The sequence below is a fragment of the Mizuhopecten yessoensis genome, unplaced genomic scaffold (assembly GCF_002113885.1).
Source record: "Mizuhopecten yessoensis strain PY_sf001 unplaced genomic scaffold, ASM211388v2 scaffold9409, whole genome shotgun sequence".
Taxonomy (NCBI): domain Eukaryota; kingdom Metazoa; phylum Mollusca; class Bivalvia; order Pectinida; family Pectinidae; genus Mizuhopecten; species Mizuhopecten yessoensis.
The window spans coordinates 572,136-593,192 of record NW_018408033.1 but is presented as its reverse complement, the minus strand read 5'-3'; the positions used below and the strand labels follow the sequence as shown (position 1 = coordinate 593,192).

At 35.2% G+C, this 21,057-nt stretch overlaps 1 protein-coding gene across 1 annotated transcript in view; it reads left to right on the top strand.

The window, feature by feature from the left end:
- The first annotated feature begins 6,196 nt into the window (after positions 1-6,196).
- The window catches only part of LOC110458032, a 28,675-nt gene continuing 13,814 nt past the window's right edge, over positions 6,197-21,057 (top strand). The window contains 11 exon segments of the mRNA XM_021509575.1: positions 6,197-6,215; positions 7,144-7,191; positions 7,629-8,899; positions 9,724-9,823; positions 10,884-10,934; positions 11,437-11,631; positions 12,113-12,283; positions 13,480-13,650; positions 13,906-14,102; positions 16,538-16,703; positions 20,822-20,943. Coding sequence (XP_021365250.1) covers positions 6,197-6,215; positions 7,144-7,191; positions 7,629-8,899; positions 9,724-9,823; positions 10,884-10,934; positions 11,437-11,631; positions 12,113-12,283; positions 13,480-13,650; positions 13,906-14,102; positions 16,538-16,703; positions 20,822-20,943 — 2,511 coding nt within the window.

Here is a 21,057-nt window from a genome sequence, read left to right as displayed (position 1 = left end):
TATGGCTCGGTCAGAATGTCGCTGCTATGGTGTTATTAGGTCCTTATAATAGAGGTTTAGATACCAAGTTGGCACTCCTCTAGACCCATACAAAGTAGATTAAGGTAAGCGGATGCACATAATTACAGCGATTATGTGTTTGTAGTTCTAGGTCATGCATATATAAAGATCACAATCAATACGTCGGAAGTAAAAACGAGATTTGCTAAATATTGTAAATAATAATATTTTGATGAAAGCTTTTCCTCGTTAAGTATATTATTAAAAAGGAACAAGCTATTTTGCTTCATAGTAAAGTAAATGTACAGAACAGTAAGGCTATGATTTAAAAGGAAACTTTTCTTTCGTTCGTGTAAAATGATGATAAGTAATATTTTTAATTTGTCAGATATTTCAATTGATTAATTTGTTCGTTTAGATTAGGTCGAGTTATTAACTCCGCGGTCTTTACCACAGGCCGCTGGGACCCAGATGGGATTTACGTAATACACACACAGGTGATTGCAGTTGAAGTCATTTTTAATAGATAGAGTGTGACTTACACTGCACAATACAGCTGTTTCATTCTTAAGGACTCATTGTTGATGGCAGAGTATAAAAAGGTAGAATACCAAATCGAAGTTAACCTACTGCTGACACAGGTTGGGAGATCGGTAAATCCCTTTAATCTTATCATTTTTAACAATTAAAGAAGAACTGGTTAACTTCAAGTTAAAAGTGAGTACAGTCAGTATTTAATGTTTATTGCGTTTTTATTTAAAAAAAAATGTTTTGGAAGTAACCCAGCTGGAATACAGAGGTGACACTAAGGGACACATTTCGATAGACGTACGGACTAACAGACGGACGGACTAACAGACGTACGAACTAACAGACTCTCCTATCAAACACACATACACACAATCATAGGGAGTATCAGGTCAAGATACCTATTTCAGAAGACGAACACATGTGGCACTTCTTCAAAATAGCCGATACCAAAGACAACATTTTATGATGTCGTCATGATCTTATTTGGGTATGAAGGTTGTCAGTGATGGTTGTTGTCACGGCTCCGGTTATCTCCCTTTAAGGACGTTACATGTTTTACGTTCAGCATTTTGGGTATTCGCAACATCTTGTTTTCTCATTGTCTGTATAATGTGACCGGGTGGAATGCTATGTTGGTTGCCTTCGTGATGGCATTTTAGTGAGGTAACACTATAAAGCTAGCATCAGATACGCCCTATCACATACCCCCTTTAGCACACATACACACATGAACTTACGTGACATACAGATGCACGTCCTTGAATTACCTTAGCTGATATTAGAACGTTAAACAAAATAAACCAAACCATACCAAACATGGCGACGAAGCAGAAGACGTTCCTGGTCTTATTCTGCTTCAACTAAGGTACCATGTTAATCTTTCCTGAGATGATATGTTAAAATTAAACCTAGTTTAATCGGGTTTGGGTTCGAATTAATCATAAACGTACGACAAATATTAACATGTAATTAAGGTATCGGTCAGATAACGCTAGTATGTCAGCCAATAATCATGCAAAATATATATTACTTAAGGAATGAATTTTGCTTTGGTCGATTTCTTAGGGTGATGAATTGAGTTAGTCTTGAAATAAATTCAACATGTCTACGTATTGACGTAATAAAAAAATATAGTCCGTCAGTTTTGTTTCAAGACCAACTCAATTCATCACCCCAAAACAGTTCATCTTGAATTTGTTTCATGACCAACTCAATTCATCACCCCATTAAATCGCCCGAAGCAAGATTGAATCCTTAAATGAATGCTATAAAACTCAAATAGCTCTACCCGTAGCTTAAGAAGATTACTTATGACATTAACAATGTTCGTGAGCAAATATATATTTATTACTAGTCGTTCTAAGGCTTACATCATGTCTTTGTTTTATCGGTTATGAATATGAATTACACAGAACAATTACTTAAGAACAAAATAGGAACAAAACACCATGGGCAAAACATGGAAGAAACCTGATGTTTCAGGAGAAATTTGAAAGTTTAAGATATTAAACGAGTTAAACCAATAATATATTACAGAATTGAACAAAAATACACCCAAGTATATGACAAACAATTGTGTATATAATCTCAACTATTTATAACTTTCTTGTGTATAGAAGGACATCGAGGGTCAGTATTACTCGGTCGACGGTAACCTACAGTTTAATTTCATAACTTAGTTGTAAGACTAATCCCATACTGATCGACCGTTAATTTATTTTAATCGGATCAGGTCACCTTCTCTGTACTTAATCACATATAGCTAAGCTAAGGTCATAGACATTATTAAATAAACCGACAAATATTGAAAATTATTTATAAAATATGTAACAAACACTTTGATGCTGATTCAAACATATGACATATCCACAAATTATTAAAAGAAAATCAATTCTTATATACGCATATTTTGTCTAAGTGCACACCTTTTATAAGACTTTGACCATATGTTGCATAATAAAATGATCTGTTTTATATCTGTATATGCTTTACCTTATACATAAATAAATTATAACAAACGGAACCCATAAAAACATTTTGTTCTTTAATGATCACAAAACGTGAAATAATGCACGATGTTGAAAACGAACAAAATGAACAAAAAATAACAAGTAGGTATCCAGGTAACATTTTTTAAATATGGTAAATGATAACAAAACATTGGAAAAGTATATTCACTTGAAAACAAATCACATCACATATCTACTCATTAAATACATGTATCTATTTGTAGGTTACCATTGCATGGCACAGTTGGCAGTGTCTGATTCAGGTATGAAAAGGTATTTGGTTATTTGCCCAGCCACCTGTTTGTTCTCCGGGCAATACGGATTTCCTATCTCATTAAAACACCGCTGCGTTCTATCATATATATGCTTTTAGTTAATATTAGTTGGTAAAACTTGTTTCATAATTGTTCTTGTAAGATATAGTTTAGTTATAAAAGCTGCTTCGTTTATCCATATTATGTCTGGATACACTGCACTGGGTATTCAGTGTCTTAGAGTGACGTTGATATTAGAAAAAAAATGTGATCGTATGCTCCATAATATTCAGGGTTCGGGATTAGAAATGTCAATCGATAAGAAACATGCACATCACGTTAACATTTTTCAGCAAATTTGAACATGGCGTCATTTCTTACTTTGGTTTCGTGCTCAAATATCTTTAAGTCTGATAGTTACTTGTATCAATCGGTATTCTAATACATTTGATTGAGAAATGTATAAATGTGAATCAGAAAAGAGTTAAATTAGTTGTTTTTATCATACAAAACAATGCACTAGTCCAACATTACACCCAGAAACTTTAAGAGTAGCCTAATTCAAGACGTGTATACATGTACATAATTTAGTTCAACGATTAAAGTATGGCCATTCTGGGGTCAATCTGTGGTACAATTTCGTCATCAGGGTGCAACATGTGGCATAGCCAACTAAGGTTCAAGGAACCCAGTTTATTATACATTGCAGGTCAAATTCGGAATCCTTATTTAAATTCAATTGTATATGAAAAATTAATATGAGAAATCTCTTTAATGATATATTTCTAGTATTATTTAGGCCTCATGATGGTTTCAGTTTACTTATATACTTTCCAATTGTTGTGACATCGTGTCGACATTGACCGAGTTCCAACTTAAATCTTGTCTTTTAAGACTGTGTTATATATGTCTTATGTTTACACTAGCTAAGTAACGTTTATGAATACATTTAGGAACAAAGAAGTCAGTTAAGTTATTTATAAATTGAAATTTACATTTTGTCATTTTTCGTGTATGTAATACTTTCAATATGTGCAACTAAACAAAAGTATGCACATGCAGTTCATAAAACACTCAAACACTGAAAAAAATAAAAAGGAATCGTTGAACAATAACGTGGGGACTAATAGTATTAATTATTATAAAGGCGATGTCTATCTGTGTTTTACCATTATTGCATGACATGCATTTTTTGTTTATTATTTATATACGATGAAATAATAAAAAAAAGTTGATAGAGACTGTTTGGAGAACGCTAGTGTTCTAACAAATTTTCCCAGAAGAATGACATACACAAACAACAATAAAAATCAAAGGTTTGATTTTATAATGTTACGTACAATATTGGCTGACGTTCCGAAAAGTGATGTCATTTTAATGAGATATATGACGTCATTCAATTAACGTTTAGTATGTGAACAGTCGGCAACTGATTTAACCTTGATCAATTAAAACAATACGAAATGTTTTTACTGTTTTTTTCGAACAACCCCTTTTTGTAGTACATACCGGTTTGCCATACTTTTTCTTACTCTCTCCAAACATATGCTTTGGTTTACTTGTATGTTTTATAGAACAACTATGTCTTTGGTTGCATTTGCAGTGTTATTATCGATATTTACCGATCTCCCTTGTAAGAAGTTAGAAAAAAAGTGACCATTACCATGTAGATATGGGCATTTGGAACCTTTCTCGTGTGTAGCATTTGGGCTTAAAACCTTGGCTCAAAATCTACACCTTCAGAGAATTACATAATCCCTCTGCCTACATATGATAGGCTTTATTAAGTAACTGATTGAGGGGTCGGCTATTTTTAGTAGATATCATATTTCTGATAGTATGCTCAATTTTAAGACTAAAAAAAAAATCCTCTGGACACCTAAGTTTTAATATTCCTTCGTCAATCTATATCTTAAACATGATGTTGAATATCTAAACTACTAGTTTAATCTGTATCTGTCTTCCTTTGATAAATTATTTATGCATCAGGGTTTTGCCCTTGCTCAAATCAAAGTGTTGGATTCTCGATCTTGCGTATCAGGAATACCAGACAACGTATATTTTGCGGTACTCTGTCAAAAAATACCGGATATTTATGTTGTATACAGTGCGATTTTTGTTGGAGATGCAAGCGCTTTGTATCAATATTGCCTTGAGACACATTCAGAAGTTTCCGCTAAACCTAATTAATGTCGGATATATAAATACATTTGATCAATAAATGCTGAAACTAATATGACGTTAGGAAAGTTGTATAGTTTCAAGAACTATCGTTGGCGTTGACAGGTTGACTTGGAAGGGGTATTTAGTAATTGGTGCTCACATATCAGTGGTTTGAAGGGTGACTGTTTTGACAACACCTTTTTACGGGATTCGTGACAGTGAGTAACATATTGGTGTTGAATATGAGTTTCCATTGACGATGATGAGCTAATGGGTTGTTTTTAAAGTAAAATTGGTTGTTTGTGGAATTTCAATTAATTTTTTCGCAATTTAAACTGGGTTGCGGCAGTTAGTTCTTAACACTTGGAACTTAATTGAATAACAGTGTATATATCTTTTTTTGATTAATGTATTTAGTACGAAATTTTAAAGATGCGTACTGTATCGAAAATCGTTCACAACAGTTAACTATTTCTACTTTGTTAAAACATTTCTGTTTATGATATATTTTTAAAAATAGGTACTTGAAGAACACATGTTTGTTCAGACCAGTTGCCAAAGTTCAAACTACACTCTAAAGGTATAAGGGGTCCAGCAAGAACATTTGCGGGCTTTTCTGAATATCTGAAATTCACAATTGAGAATAGAAAACAACTGAACACTTTTAATCTGCTAAAATGTATATCTGTTGTTTAAATTTATCGCTGATTATGCAAAATTTAATGAAGCTTGTCATTGCATGTCATCTTAAGTACAGCGTTCATAGTCCATGCCTGAATCGAAATTATTTTTGACAAAAAATAAGCCTCACAATTGAAACAAAAGCGTACTGAAAATAAGTTATTGCGGTTCATAGAAATATCAATTTGAAGTTCAACATTTAAATATTATCTCATGCCGTCATCGACAAAACTCGGTACAACTAGACTAATTGTGATCATTAATCTAAGTAATGCTTTTATATAAGGGTTTAATGCGCATGTTCAAATAACGAAGGATTAAGATGAAGTTTTATTAAAGAGATTAAATCATAATATAATCTGATATAATATATATAAATACTAACGACACAGAAACTATGTCGCTAGTATTTATATATATTATATCAGATTATATTATGATTTAATCTCTTTAATAAAACTTCATCTTAATCCTTCGTTATTTGAACATGCGCATTAAACCCTTATATAAAAGCATTACTTAGATTAATGATCACAATTAGTATAGGTTAGTCTAGACATGGGGCGGACAGTATTCGGTAACGTATAGTTTTATTTTGTAACATTTAGTTATATAGTAATTGAATTTTTAAAACAAAGATAATAACGAGATATAAAATTATAGGTGATGATGAAAATAACAATATATGTTATGTGAGATATTTGATAAAATATGTTCGTTTTTTAAGTTATAGCAAAACTAAAAACTTACTTAAGATGGCTTTAAACAAAAATGTTCTCAACAGAAAAATCACTAATTTAAATTGAATGATATGCATATTTGATTTTGTATTTATAATACTTTGTTCATTTGCAAACAACTTCATCCAAAAGATTGTAAAACATTCGTTATTAAAAACATTCTACATTTATTTATAAATCAGTTTGTAACAACAATAAATCAAACATCTTTATCAAACCAAGGTTATCATATTGGGAAAGAATTCAAATAGTTACCATACACCATGTGTGGTTAACGAAAATATTTTGCAATCTGCATTTATATTTTCGGAATAACATTCATCAGTTTGGTATGAATAATAAAGACTAAGTTTGTTTTGAACACAAACAAGAATAAAAAAACTTATTTTGTGAGCTTTCGAATTCGTCCATTAGTTATAATATTTATAGTTGTCTTTTCATTATCAAGTGAACTTTTTAAAATATTATTTAATCTATATACGTCTTTGTCATGTATAAGGTTTCCTATATCATCAATATTATTTTAGGTGTTTTGGAACAGTTAAGATATAGACAATACCTTATACAACTCCATTGATATGTCTTAAATAGAAATCAATTATTATATGAAGCAGTATATCATAACTTTGTTTGGTTTTTCGTCCCGAAAAAACTGGGTTTGAAAAAAAAGTGTTTCCGTTTAGAAGGATCTTACACCAGATGTTGATATTAAACAATACAATTTATCGCACATTCAATTAAATAATTTTGAACCTTTTTACACAGATGTTTTGACGCTGGTTTATCTTGTGTGCCAGTTTGGTGGCACCCTGGGTAAGTAAAATATATAAGGTATTGCATAATAAATATGGTAGATATGTTATAACTATCTAATGTATGTAAATAATATCAATAATTTACTGTGATAGGTACTTTCTAATTCATTAAGAAAAAGAATGAAAAGAGAACATACATGCTCAAACACTTATAAAACGTCAATATTATTTGACAGATTTTACAAATAGTTCTTCTGAACTATGTCTGTAACATGTTATCTATTAGGAAAAATAACATGGAGCGCTACTTTTAAAGTTATACTTAAAAATTGAAACTAAAGCAGTTGATTTTATGATTTAAGTATTCTGAATTTCTTTATTTATTATAAATGAAACAAACCAATGTACAAATATCTAAAACCATGATGTATTGAATTCCTCTCGCAACCTATTACAAAGAATGTGGCCACTTAACTTTACCAATACCATTTAAAGGTGCGCCCGACAATCGTGGTACAGAGTTTATCATCGGATATATGCAGAACATTGCTCAGAGCATGAATGTTGAGCTCTTCGTAACAACGATGCGCACGACAACAGTAAATGTTCAGGTGACTGCTCCAAGATACAGTTCGGCGGGAATTAACGAGGCCTTCACTGTAACAGCAGGAACTGTTAAACAACTGTTCTTTAACCCCAGTATCCGTCTGTACGGCAACGAGATGAGTTCTAAAGCCGTCTTTGTCACTGCTGATGATGAGGTAGTTATATATGGTGTAAACAAGGAAACATATTCGTGTGACGCATTCCTGGGCCTACCGACTGACGTACTTGGAACTGAATACTATGCGGTCACATATTACCCTCCGTCCAGACAATGCGAACTTTTAATTGTTGGTGTGAACGACAGCACAACTGTAAATATAAAAGTCGGAGATGCCATTGGTAGTCGTTACATCACTTGGGGAGGAACAAATTATTACCAAGGGAACACTCTAACCGTCACAATGAACAGATTTGACACATTTCAGTTAGTCACCTACGGCGATCTATCTGGAACATATATCACTTCTAGTAAAGCGGTGTCAGTCTTCAGTGGAAACATGAAAACAAATATTGGCAGCGGAGGAAGTTCTGACCATTTAGTCGAACATCTTACAAATGTTGATACGTGGGGAAAGCGTTTTGTTACCGTTCCCGTCCCACGAAGAACTGTTGGTGATTATTTCAAGTTCATAGCTAGCGAGAGCAGTACCCAAGTTACAATTAGTGGTGGGTATTCCACCTCATTTTCTTTAAGTAATGCAGGAACTGTGGTTCAGAAGACAATCTCTTCCAATGCACATTGTCTTGTTGTGTCGGACAAACCAATCCTTGTAGTACAGTTCTGTCTCAGCCAGCAGTCTTCAAATGAAGCATCTGATCCTATGATGATGATTATTCCCCCAGTGGAACAGTACGGAGCCGATTATACATTTACAACACCAAAGTACTCTCTAGGTTCCTATAGCAACTACTTCATGTTTATCATAAAGGAATCTGATAAGTCAGGGCTTCGACTCGATGGCAATGCCTTTCCATCCAATACTGTATATAACACGATTAGCGGTACCGACTATGTAGGGGGTTACATCAGCGTGTCCGAGGGGTCCCACACTGTACGTCACACGTCTCCCATCTCCATCTTCGGTGGGTACCTGTACGGTCAGGCTAACTACGAGACGTACGGTTTTACTACAGGAATGCGTATGGCTGGCATTAACACGGTGAGACTTCTGGTTTGATTTTTTCGAGTTACGTCATCAGCAGAGGTAGATGGAGGTTAAATAAAGACGAGTGGGACATCATTGAATGAAAATATAGATGTCCAGGTTGTGGTAGTGCGGCAGTAGTACATTGTAATTGTATTCATGTCCCAAATTCGCAGAATAAAACCCCCTGTTTTACAGCGAGCTTAACATAACTATCTGTACAAATGCATGTATATGAAAAGGTGGAATCTATTACCAAACCTGCAGTTTATTTCAAGTGCGAAATGTCTGATTATTATAAGTTCTTTATATATAATTAGGTTGCTCATTTCCTGTCTTCTTCATACAACTTCCATATGCAAGGAACTTCAAAACATATTTGAATATTTTATTCAAAACCAAATATGTGCGTCTAAATCTATCAACAAAACACGTATTCAAATTGAGATCAGTATAAAACAGTAACTAGCTCGTTAATATAGATTCAGCTAATTTCAACTGGGAATATATCAAAGGTATGTTAAGCACTATTGTAATTTTGTTTTAAAAAAGTTTTATTTCACACAAATTAATAGTGATGATAACGACGTCAATTGTATCATACATTTGTTTGTTATGAGTTAAACCTCACAGCGAAACAACAGCCAATATTTGACCCGATTGATATCACAAACGCTCACTTGAAACAATTCATGTCGTCTCTTTACGACTATTAATCATTATCATAGTCAAACCAACTGCTGTCAATCATAAACAATTAAAAGTTTAAAATATATACAATCATTTAAACGCAACAAAACTGTAAGACCACATGTGCATAAATGTTTTCTCTTGTATAGATTTGTGTGCCGAGCACTACCGTGGTTGGAGATGGTATTGACAATGACTGTGACGGTCTGATTGATGAAGAGTTGTGTAATGCAGAGAATCTGGGAAACGGTATGATTTACCAATAGTTATATAATGTTTGATGAGTTTTGTAGTGGGGATGTGCATTACTGACTATAATAAAGTATTTAGTCCTACAGAAAACTGGGTAATGTTATCGTTAGCTGATACAGTACTGAGAGTGAAGGTGCATGTATATATAACTGACTCTGATAGCCGATTGGTAAGGAAGTAGACACTACTGAGAATGAGAGTAAAAGTATATATTATTGACTATGTCAGCCTTATTTATAAGGAGTTTATCACTACTGAGAATGAAGGTGGAGATATATATTATTAAATATGCCAGCCTGATTCAAAAGGCGTTTTTCACTACTGATAATGAGGATGGGGTATGTGAATTACTGATAACGATGATTTGATTGATACTGCGAATGAAAGTGGAGGTATATAGTATTGACGATGCCAGCTTGACTTGTGAGGTGTTGTACACTACTTACAGTGATAGTGGAGGTATATATTATTAAATATGCCAGCCTGATTTATAAGGATTTATTCACTACTGAGAATGAGGGTAGAAATATATATTATTGGATATGGAGTTTTTCCACTACTGATAATGAGGATGGGGTATGTGAATTACTGATAACGATGAACTGCGAATGAGAGTAGAGGTATATAGTATTGACGATGCCAGCTTGATTTGTGAGGAGTTGTACACTACTTACACTGATGGTGGAGGTATATATTACTGACCATGCCAGCTTCATTTATAAGGATTTGGTGACTACTCGGAATGAAGGTGGAGGTTTTATAACTGTTTACGACATTTGGATTGATGAGGAGGTGTAGATCAATGAGACTAAGCTTGGAGATATATATCATTGACTAGGCCAGCCTGATTTTTGTGGGGTTGTACTTCTGCAAATGGGACCAATGACAGTTTATTGATGATGGGGATTGCGTAATAACCATGCGAGTTATGTAGACTTTGTCTGCCGTCATAATCAGTAGATTCCGGATTAAACGGAGACGAAATACTATTTTTATGCATATACTGCAATACGTCGCAATCAATATGTTTTACATTTATCTTTCGTTTGTTCTTTAGATGATGACGGTGATGGAACGGCCGAGGAAGATTGTGCCACACCTCCACCGAGTAAGTAGAAAATTATGGAGCTATAGAGATATAGAGCTATACATGCTATCACAAAAAATTGAAATTCCGAAAATACCACTTGTTAATTATAGAAAGTACGACTGGCCCGAGCTTGATATAACTGGGGAAACCTGTCGCTTCCAATGGCGCCACAGCCACAGAAGCATTTGTGATATTACATTAATGAATTGTTCATGTTGTTTGTTATGACGTACAAATTAAAATCATTTCCATACTGCTGTACTGATATTACTCGTTTACATGTATATATTTTTTTAAATCCTTTTTTTATTGATTCAGTGTTTTCTTTTCGAGATTTGTCTTTTTCCTGCTACTTTGATTGTTACTATTTTATGAAATTCACATTGCCGAAAGAGTAGCGGAATGACATTGGTTCAGAGATGGAAAGGTAGTAAATTAGATTGAAACGGTGTTGTTGTAAAGTAGAGGTGGCTATTTAACCTTCAAATGTCAATGTTTAACACAAAGGTTGTCGTTCTAGTTAACGGAGGGTGGAGTTCCTATGGAGCGTATGGAGCATGCTCGATCACCTGTCAATCGACAACAGGTGGCGCTACCTCGGGGACCAAGACTAAGACCCGGTATTGCAATAATCCTACACCCAAGTATGACGGTCAACAATGTTCCGGAAGTGACACATTAACCGCCTCTTGTACCCCATCAACCTACTGTCCAGGTAGGTTTTTCCATTTCAGATTAACAGTAATATGCATGACTTTAATTGATAACCTTAATCTAGAAATATAATGCTATTATATATATACTTTTTAGAAGATCAGTCAAAATGCTGTTTGATTCGCTTTTGCGAGTATTCTGGATTGCACATGCTTGTGTACATAACAATATTTTCAAAAAGAAGGATAATATCAAAAAAAAAAAACCAATACTGCGCAAGACATATTTTTGCATTTTGCACTGTGAACAAAAGAAGTCTTAATGTGTTAACTTCAAAAGAAATTTCTTGACCAAGGAATCTCCTGAACACACTCTATTGAATACGCTTGGTTATACACATTTTTTATGGTGTATTTAAAAAGCACTATGATAACGTCAACTTTTATTTTGAAATTGACATTTTCTAAGATTACGATAATTATGGAACCATAGGATTCAATTTGTTCTTAATGACCTCCCTTACGTCTCTTTCTTTCGTCCAGTTCATGGCGGCTGGGGAAGCTGGGGGTCGTATGGATCTTGCTCCGTGACGTGTGCAAGTGGGACGAAGACGAGGACACGGTCATGTAATAATCCAACGCCATTATACAATGGAAATAACTGCAGTGGTTCCAGTACCGATACCGCTAGTTGTACATTGAGCCCTTGTCCAAGTACGTATTATCATGTTCTTATGTCGGAACAGTATTTCTTTAATAACTTTTGTTTGATGTTATAGACTCTCTTGTAAAACAAAGTAATGTTGTTGATTTATAATATGAGAGAAGAAGGCCTCTTTTTTAAAATATTTGAATGTAAATATACACAGTTAATGCCTTGAAAGGGGGAAACTCTAGGGCATATTGATGGAATGTATGGATTCGTCCATTGTTATTTAAATTAGTATATCATTGTGCGTTTACATAGTCATTAAAGAAACTATATATTTTCAATAGCGTATCTTTCATTTTCGTTTACATGTATCAAGCTAGGATATTGATAATGTGTATAGCCTATAATGATACCTAATGCCATATAAGCGAGTTGATATACATTGTAAATTGTTGTTCCTAGCTCACCGTTCATGAACAAAATATTCATACCTTGCTAATAAATATGAAGTATTACGGGGCAGCCTTTAACACGTTATAAAACAACCCTCATAAAACAACTTGATATAACTCTATCGTTTGAAATTGAATAGTCTGGTTCCTAAAACTATCAAACATTTATCATGGGATTTTTAACTATTTCCTATATTTTGAGTGCCTCCAAGCCCAACAATAGAAACGTATTATCTGATCTAGACATAACTGTCTATATACATATACATATATATATATACGTGTTATGTCCTATTGGAAAAAAAACTGACTTGAAAAACATGTTCTTTAAATTGATCAAATGATACAACAATGTACATATTTGCAATGTCGTGATATTACAATGTAAGCGAAAAGTCAATGGTTTCCCGTATTACATATTTCATCGTAAGCGAATAGTCAATGGTTTTCCGTATTACATATTTCAGCGTAAGCGAATAGTCAATGTTTTCCGTATTACATATTTCAGCGTAAGCGAATAGTCAATGGTTTCCCGTCTTACAGAAGTCAATGTAAGCGAATGGTCCATGGTTTCCCGTATTACATAAGTCAATGTAAGCGGATAGTCAATGGCTTCCCGCTCAAGATGTTACCCACTAGTGGGTTACCAAATATGCCTACCATCTCCTAGCAAATTTTCCTAATGAGTTGGGTGTGAGGAAACTTATAGTAGTTGTGGGAGAAAAAAAGTTCAGCCATTTTATATTTTCACTTTTGTTGTTATTTGTATAGCAGTATCTGTATTCATGTCTGTTAACCGTTTTAAGTTGACGGCGCCTGGACGAGCTGGGCTGCCTGGAGTACCTGTACGGTCACGTGTGGAGGAGGAACGTCAACAAGAGATCGTACGTGTACTGATCCATCCCCACAACATGGCGGCGCTTCCTGCCCCGGCAATGATACGGCAACCATGGACTGTAACACGCAAGTTTGTATAAGTAAGTTGACCATTTTTCATTTCCAATACATTTCTTAAATACTCATTTGGCTATAAAACGTTTGAAAAAAAAAGATTCGTCATTGTAATGTGTGTTATAATATTGACAGGTTCTTGTCATCAACACGCGTATTTTCATTAATACACTGACATTTTTAAGATGATGAATCATTAAACGTGTGTTAAACTAAAACCAACAACATATATTTTATCAATAATTATGTATTTTCATTTAAGCATTGTACTATATTTTCAGTCGATGGCGAATGGGCTGCATGGAATGCCTGGGGCACTTGTACTCTCACATGTGGTAACGGGACGCAGTCAAGAAGTAGGAGCTGTTCTGATCCACTGCCTCTCAATGGTGGGCTTCAATGTCCCGGATCTTCCGGGGATTTCCTTGAATGTAACACACAAGCCTGCCCTGCCCCAATAGCTGGAGTTTACCAACAGGTTGGAACATATAAAATCTAATTTTATGTCAATGTGAATCATTATATACATGTATATCAATAACCTATTAATATCAGTGATATCAGTTTAATTTATTAATTTATCTGAAAATTGGGAATTTGAAAATACTCTACAATGGGAGGATATATACTGAACAAAAAAAGAAACGCACAAAGTTCCCCCCTGCAGTACACCTTAGCTGTAAGGAAATAATGGAATATTTGGTCAGGTATTACATCAAGAACGATCTCCCTTCTCAACAATCTACCCTAAAATCAGCCAAGCGTGACGATGTCATTGTGTGACTTTGTGAGCTTCTTTAGTCCAAATCACGCGGCGTGATCAAGCCAAGCCGGAGTTTTTCAAACAAATAATCTCAACGGATACTCTAAGTTCAGCCACATTAATTTTCCACGTTGGCATTTTGATTTCGCCATTGACTGAGATGCCACGCTTAACGCAAATTCAGAGGGGTAGAGCAATTGCGATGTTGATGGATGGTCATAGCCAAACTGCTGTCGCACGGCAGTTTGGTGTTGGCCCGTGTACAATTAACCGTCTCTGTACACGTTTCCGTGCTACTGGGTTAGTTTCCGATCGTCCCAGGAGCGGTCGTCCGCGTGTAACGACCGCACGACAAGACAGGGCGATTCGATTGTCGCACTTGCGCAACAGATTCAAGACTGCTGTAGAGACTGCGTTGCATATCTTAGGAACTCATGGCAGACCCATTAGTCCTCAAACTGCCAGGAACCGCATGCGTGCCGAGAGAATCATTGCGCGCCGACCTTATGTCGGGCCACCTCTGACACCACGGAGGCGGCAAGTGCGTTTTGACTGGATACGCAGACATGGTCCGAATAGGTTTGGGATGCGTCGATGGAGGTGTGTGATGTTCACCGACGAGTCTAGATTCTGTCTGTATCGCTCAGACGGAAGAAAAAGGGTATATCGCAGACGCGGTGAGCGTTTCGCCGACGCATGCGTGGCTGAACGCGATAAATTCGGTGGGGCTTCTGTAATGGTTTGGGGAGGCATCTCCCATTGAGTAAAATCCCCCTTAGTGGTCCTGGATGAAAACCTCAATGCCGTTCGATACAGAGACCAGATCCTCCAACCACATGTCCTTCCACTTCTCAGACGTCATAACCTAATTTTCCAGCAAGACAATGCTCGACCGCATGTTGCCAGAGTCTGTCGTGATTTTCTCACGGCAAACAACGTTCAATCTCTGGAATGGCCCCCATATAGCCCCGACATGTCTCCCATTGAGCATATGTGGGATGAGCTGGACAGGCGTATTAGGAAACGTCAAAAAAAACCAACTAACCGCGCCCAGTTGATCGCAGCATTGACACAAGAATGGAACAACATTCCCTTAAGGCGATTAAATGTTCTCATGAATTCAATGCATAGGAGAATCCGTGCAGGGATTCGTGCAAAAGGTGCCCACACCAGGTACTGAAGTGTCATTTTGTTTTTCGCGGGCATCCCACTTTGAGTAACTGATGACACGAGTGACGTCACACAGACGTTTCTTCTACAGTATTGTAGAGTAGACTTGTCCCTTCATATTGATTTAAAAATTTGTACAAATTTCCCAAAATATGATAGGCGATTGATTGCATAATTTAATTGTGCATTTCTTTTTTTGTTCAGTATATGTTTGTAAGTACAAAAACAAACATGCATTTGTGTCAGAAGGCGGAGAAAGGTCTATCATATGTAGCAACAAAGCAAGTTTGATACATAATTGTTTATATTCGTGCGACGATGTCAAAATGTCAAGCTATTACTGCTCGCCGAAATAATGAAACATCAGCTGATACGGTACTTAACATTTTGAACTCAAATATTTGTGAAAATGCAAAACTTTATAAAGTTTTTGAACAAAAAAAGTATTTCTTGTGCTACCGTCTGCATCTTTAAGTATGTTGGATAAAGTTATCCAACATGAGGGTTTCGTGTGCGACAGGTTTATCTTGCATACACAGAGGTGAGTGAAAAAAAGGCTTATAGTCGAAAGAATAATTAACAGGGTTTTCCGCTACAATAAGAAGAAATTTATGAAATTCCTGAATATTGAAGACTAATATCCTTTGAGCCTTAACCGGTAGTAATGTTTGCTGTCATGCCAAGAAAAAAAATGTATGAGTCAGCACTGAAGCTGGCAGCAGCCGTGTATACTCTGACTATAGTGAAAACAGTCTAATCTGACAGTTTGTGGACATAAAATGTTAGACGTAATATACAATATGTCGGAATACACAAAGGTGCCAGCATATCTTGATAATAGCACTATGTTGGCTTTTCAAAATAAAGGTAGGTTGATGAAATGTTCAGGGTTGGTATTAAACAGATTTTTTTGTCTATATATGTATCATACATTTAATTTATTATTTATATTATTACATTATTTTCCTGTCATTCTATAGTTGTGCCCAGTGAACTGGTTTACCTGTGAGAGCGGTCAGATTACCTGTATAGAAAAGATACTCATGTGTGACTGTGACAGCGACTGTGACGACGGAAGTGACGAAACAGAGGGATATGCTGGGTGCAATTCCTACCTGCTGCAGTCATGTGGGAACGGAGCAAACGGTAAGTTAATCCCCGACACGAAATAAGATAATAAACGATATATATAAATCAAGATAATTTTTCGTTTTATTGTTTTTTTAACAATTAGATGAGAAAAAGTCAACATCGCACGAGTTTCGAATTTATTCTTTTTTCCATTTTAATGGTATTTGGACAGAATATTACCGGGTGTACAACGTGATTCACCATGAGAAATAATACTTTAAATTAACCATCATGTATGAATATAACAACTCAATATACCTTTTGCGATTCCATTACATGATACCAAATGTCTTGTATTTATATTTGTATAGAGTAATTGGTTTGAAATAAGATACCTATTCTGATATCTCAATGAGTTTTTCTTCCCATTTTTGTAGGGTTCTTGAAGATATCTAAGTGACTGATTACGCTTACCTTTTCCACTGTCTGGTTGCTGCGACGATGGCAGGAGTGCTTGGGCTGATGATGTCATCATATGACATACACCTAGTCTCGGGATTATATTTGTAGAAGCACACACATTTCATCGCACAGCCAGTGAAACGACACCACCATCAGCTCTTGTATAGGACTCAAGAACCTCTGTGGAAAGGAACTCTGTATTCATAGTTCCCTGTGTAACACACCAGTGTTACCACAATCATCATTTTGACCAAATGATCATAACGAGACAATTTAAAAGATTATTATGAAATAAATTGATCGTGCAAAGTATGATGAATCTGTCTTTAACACCATCCATGTACTATACATGATGTCATACATTTCATGACGTCATCATTAGTAATGTCTGCAATCAAAAAGGGACATATCGTATACATAGATGTAGATTACTTTTATGCCAGTGACACCGCTGAAACAGAAGAAGGACTGATGTCCGAGAACTTTCTTTCGGAGTTTTTCTCCAGAATCATTAAGAGTCTCCTGATCATTCAATTGTAATTGATCACCTCACTAATGTATAAGTTATTGGATTATGTTAACACCACGTTGGGTACTCACCACTATTTGATTTGTCTATATCCATATCCATGGCAAGTTGAATGTTTCAGAGTTATATGAATAAAACACTGTTAAATGATCAAAACAAAAAAAATGAATAAAATTTGTGATACGGCTCTGCTATTTTGTTTCTGTCATTTGTCATTTCACATAAACAAGAGTATAAACAGACTCAAACTATCCCCATCTTATTTTGGAGGTAGATATAAGTTCACACAAAGAGAATAAATTATATATCTTTTTTCATTTACCGTAGGTATGCAAAAACAATTGATTCATCATATCTCAAAAATGATGTTTACGACTGGTCATACTTTAAAACTTCCAATGTTTTAACGCTCGCTTGTTAAATATAACACTTAGGACAAGAGGCCCAGAGGGCCTGTATCGCTCACCTGAATATGTTTAAAATAATTGGTATGAAGTAAAGATATAGCACTCCATGGTAGGTGCTGTAAGTACATATGAAATTTCAGAAAGATCCATCCAGTACTTAGGATATAGCGAGGACTTCAAACAGAGCACCACCCCTATGCCCCTAGTGGGTCATACCCACCGTTTATACAAATTTGAGTCCTTCGTAAAGAAGACAAGGTATTTGAAGAATTTGCTTTGTTTCCCCTATAGGGCCCCGTCCTTCTGCTCCAGGGGGGCCAGACTCACTGTATATACAAAATTGCGTCCCTTTTGCCCAAGATCCTCCAGACGAAATTGGGAAGAAAGCCCTTCATCCCTATGGTACAGGAAGGATTTTAAAGGTTTGCCTCTATTTCCCTTATTGGGCCCCGCTCTTCTGTCCCTTGGAGACCACACCCACTGCTTATACAAAATTGAGTCCCCTTGGCTCAAGGATGCTCTAGACTAAATTAGGATAAAATTCCTTAATCCCTATGGTAGAAGAAGGATGTTAAAGGTTTTACCTCTATTTCCCCTATTGGGCCCCGCCTCTGTGCCCCAGAAGGGCTGGGCCCATGGTTTATACAAAATTGGTTCCACTTCACCCAAGGATGTTTCATACCAAATTTTGACAAAATCCTGTCATTCCTACAGAAAAAGAAGGATTTTAAAGAATTTGCTATATTTCCCCTATTAGGCCCCTACCTTCTGCCCCCAGGGGGGCCACACTCGCTGTTTATACGAAATTGAGTCCATTTTTCCCAAGGATGCTCCAGATTAAATTAGGATAGGAACATCATGATATTGAATTATGAAAGTGTTTTTTTTTTTAAAGAACTGGTCTTTAACAATCGACTGTTAAAAACATAAAATCAGAAAGGTTGAGTACGAAAGGATATGAAAATATCTTGATCGTTGACCTAATAACCACCATCAAATGCTTATGTGTGTGTTACAAGGGCAGATAAAAACAAAGGATTAAGATTACGCGTTAGAAATTAAATCATATATAATCTGAAATGTACGACTTATATTTATGGCACAGTGGGTTAATAGGTTAGTTCAGACATGGCGTCGGCGATATTCGGTAACGTATACTATATTTATTGTAATTTCACACATGTTTATCTTGTTTGTTTAATTTTATATACATATTATTCATAAATCCGATAATTGATGCTAGACATAATGAATATTATAAAATACAATATGAAATTTAACAAAAAAATATTTGAAACGGGTATTAATGTAGGTGTATCGACCAACAGTAAATGCTATTCATTACTTTGTAACATTGATAATGATAAGCCAATAGAAATCCATCTGCAGTTTGATGAAAAACTTAGTTTTTGTAAGTCTTTACAGTTTCAGATCGTGAAGTGACCATCGTATCATATGTTATTATAGTTACACTTTGATAAAGCAGTGTTTGTTTTTTAAAAAACAATACATTAGTTGTGTACGTTTTATCTGTGATATATAACTTGGTTGACTTGCTGATCAAAACTTTACAAAAATGTGCAGTTATTGACTAATCGTTATATAGCACTATACATGATTTAAATTGTTTATAAATGTATCTGTTTTAAAGAATATTAATATAATGTGTCAGTTTGGTGTAAAATTAAAAAGCAGGTTACCGAAGTTAACCTATACCAACCACCGAGATTGTGTAAAGTAGCTCTAACCCATACAGTTGTTGTATGATTGTATATCCTAGAGACTGCTAAAGTAGCATTATTGTCAGATTTAATAACTTTTAATATCAGGTTTGAACGGTGTTATTTTTAATTTTTATACTTATATAAACACCCTGCAATTATTGTATTTACATTCTTAATTTTACTTATTATCGACCTTAATGTTGATATTTCCGATATTGAAGTGTCTATGTCGTCAGTGTAAACGAGATTCCAGTAGTGGCCTAACGTCATCCCAATCTTTGCTTCTACATGTAGCAGTTGTCGAATGTTTTTCGAGGTAGGAAGAGAAGCTTCGAAATGACAAAGATACAATCGCGCATATATAACGAATTTTCTCATGGTGATGTTCACAGAAGAACTTGCGGTGGAAATGTAAACAAACACTTCTGTTTTTTCGCCATTCCATTCTATGAGAACTATTCAAGAGGTACACTACATCTGTGTGCAATATTCTACGTCATGTAACAGTCTGTTAAGGATGATGATTGGTGCAATTAAGGTACCGTATTTTATGTTATAATAAAGTAAAAAAGGACAAAGTATATAAAAGTATTTTTTTAACGTTTATACAGGTGTTTTGACTTTGGTGTGCCTTGCGTGCCAATTTAGCGGCACCCTTGGTAAGTGATATATTAAAAATTATAAAACAAAACATTTAATAATAATTTGAAATTAATTAAATATACATTTTATGGTGGGTTTTTTAAAATCAAAAAACATTTTTTTTACAAGAGGCAATGTAAATATATGTTAAATTTGATGAGGTTTGCACAGGAGATACACGTACTATTTCTTTGTCAATGTATAACCAGTATATTTAAATTTATATTTTTATTTATTCTCTTTATCATGACCATTGTATCGTATAGGATTTTTGCTAATATACATACTTATGACCTGCCACTAAAGCCACTGCAATTAAACAATCTGTAATTTGTCTCTCTGTTTTTATAACGGTAACATTCAATGTATACTGCATTTCTTCACTCAACATTCATTGCATGGCTTTGACAATACCAATGCCTTTTTAAGGTGCGCCCGACAATCGTGGTACAGAGTTCATTATTGGATACATGCAGAACATTGCTGAGAGCCTTAATGTCGAACTCTTCGTCACAACAATGAGGACAACTACAGTCAACGTGCGAATAACTGCTCCGAGATACAGTGACGCAGGTATCAACGAGGCCTTCACTGTAACAGCAGGAACTGTTAAACAACTGTTCTTTCACCCCCGTATCCGTCTGTACGGCAACGAGATGAGTTCT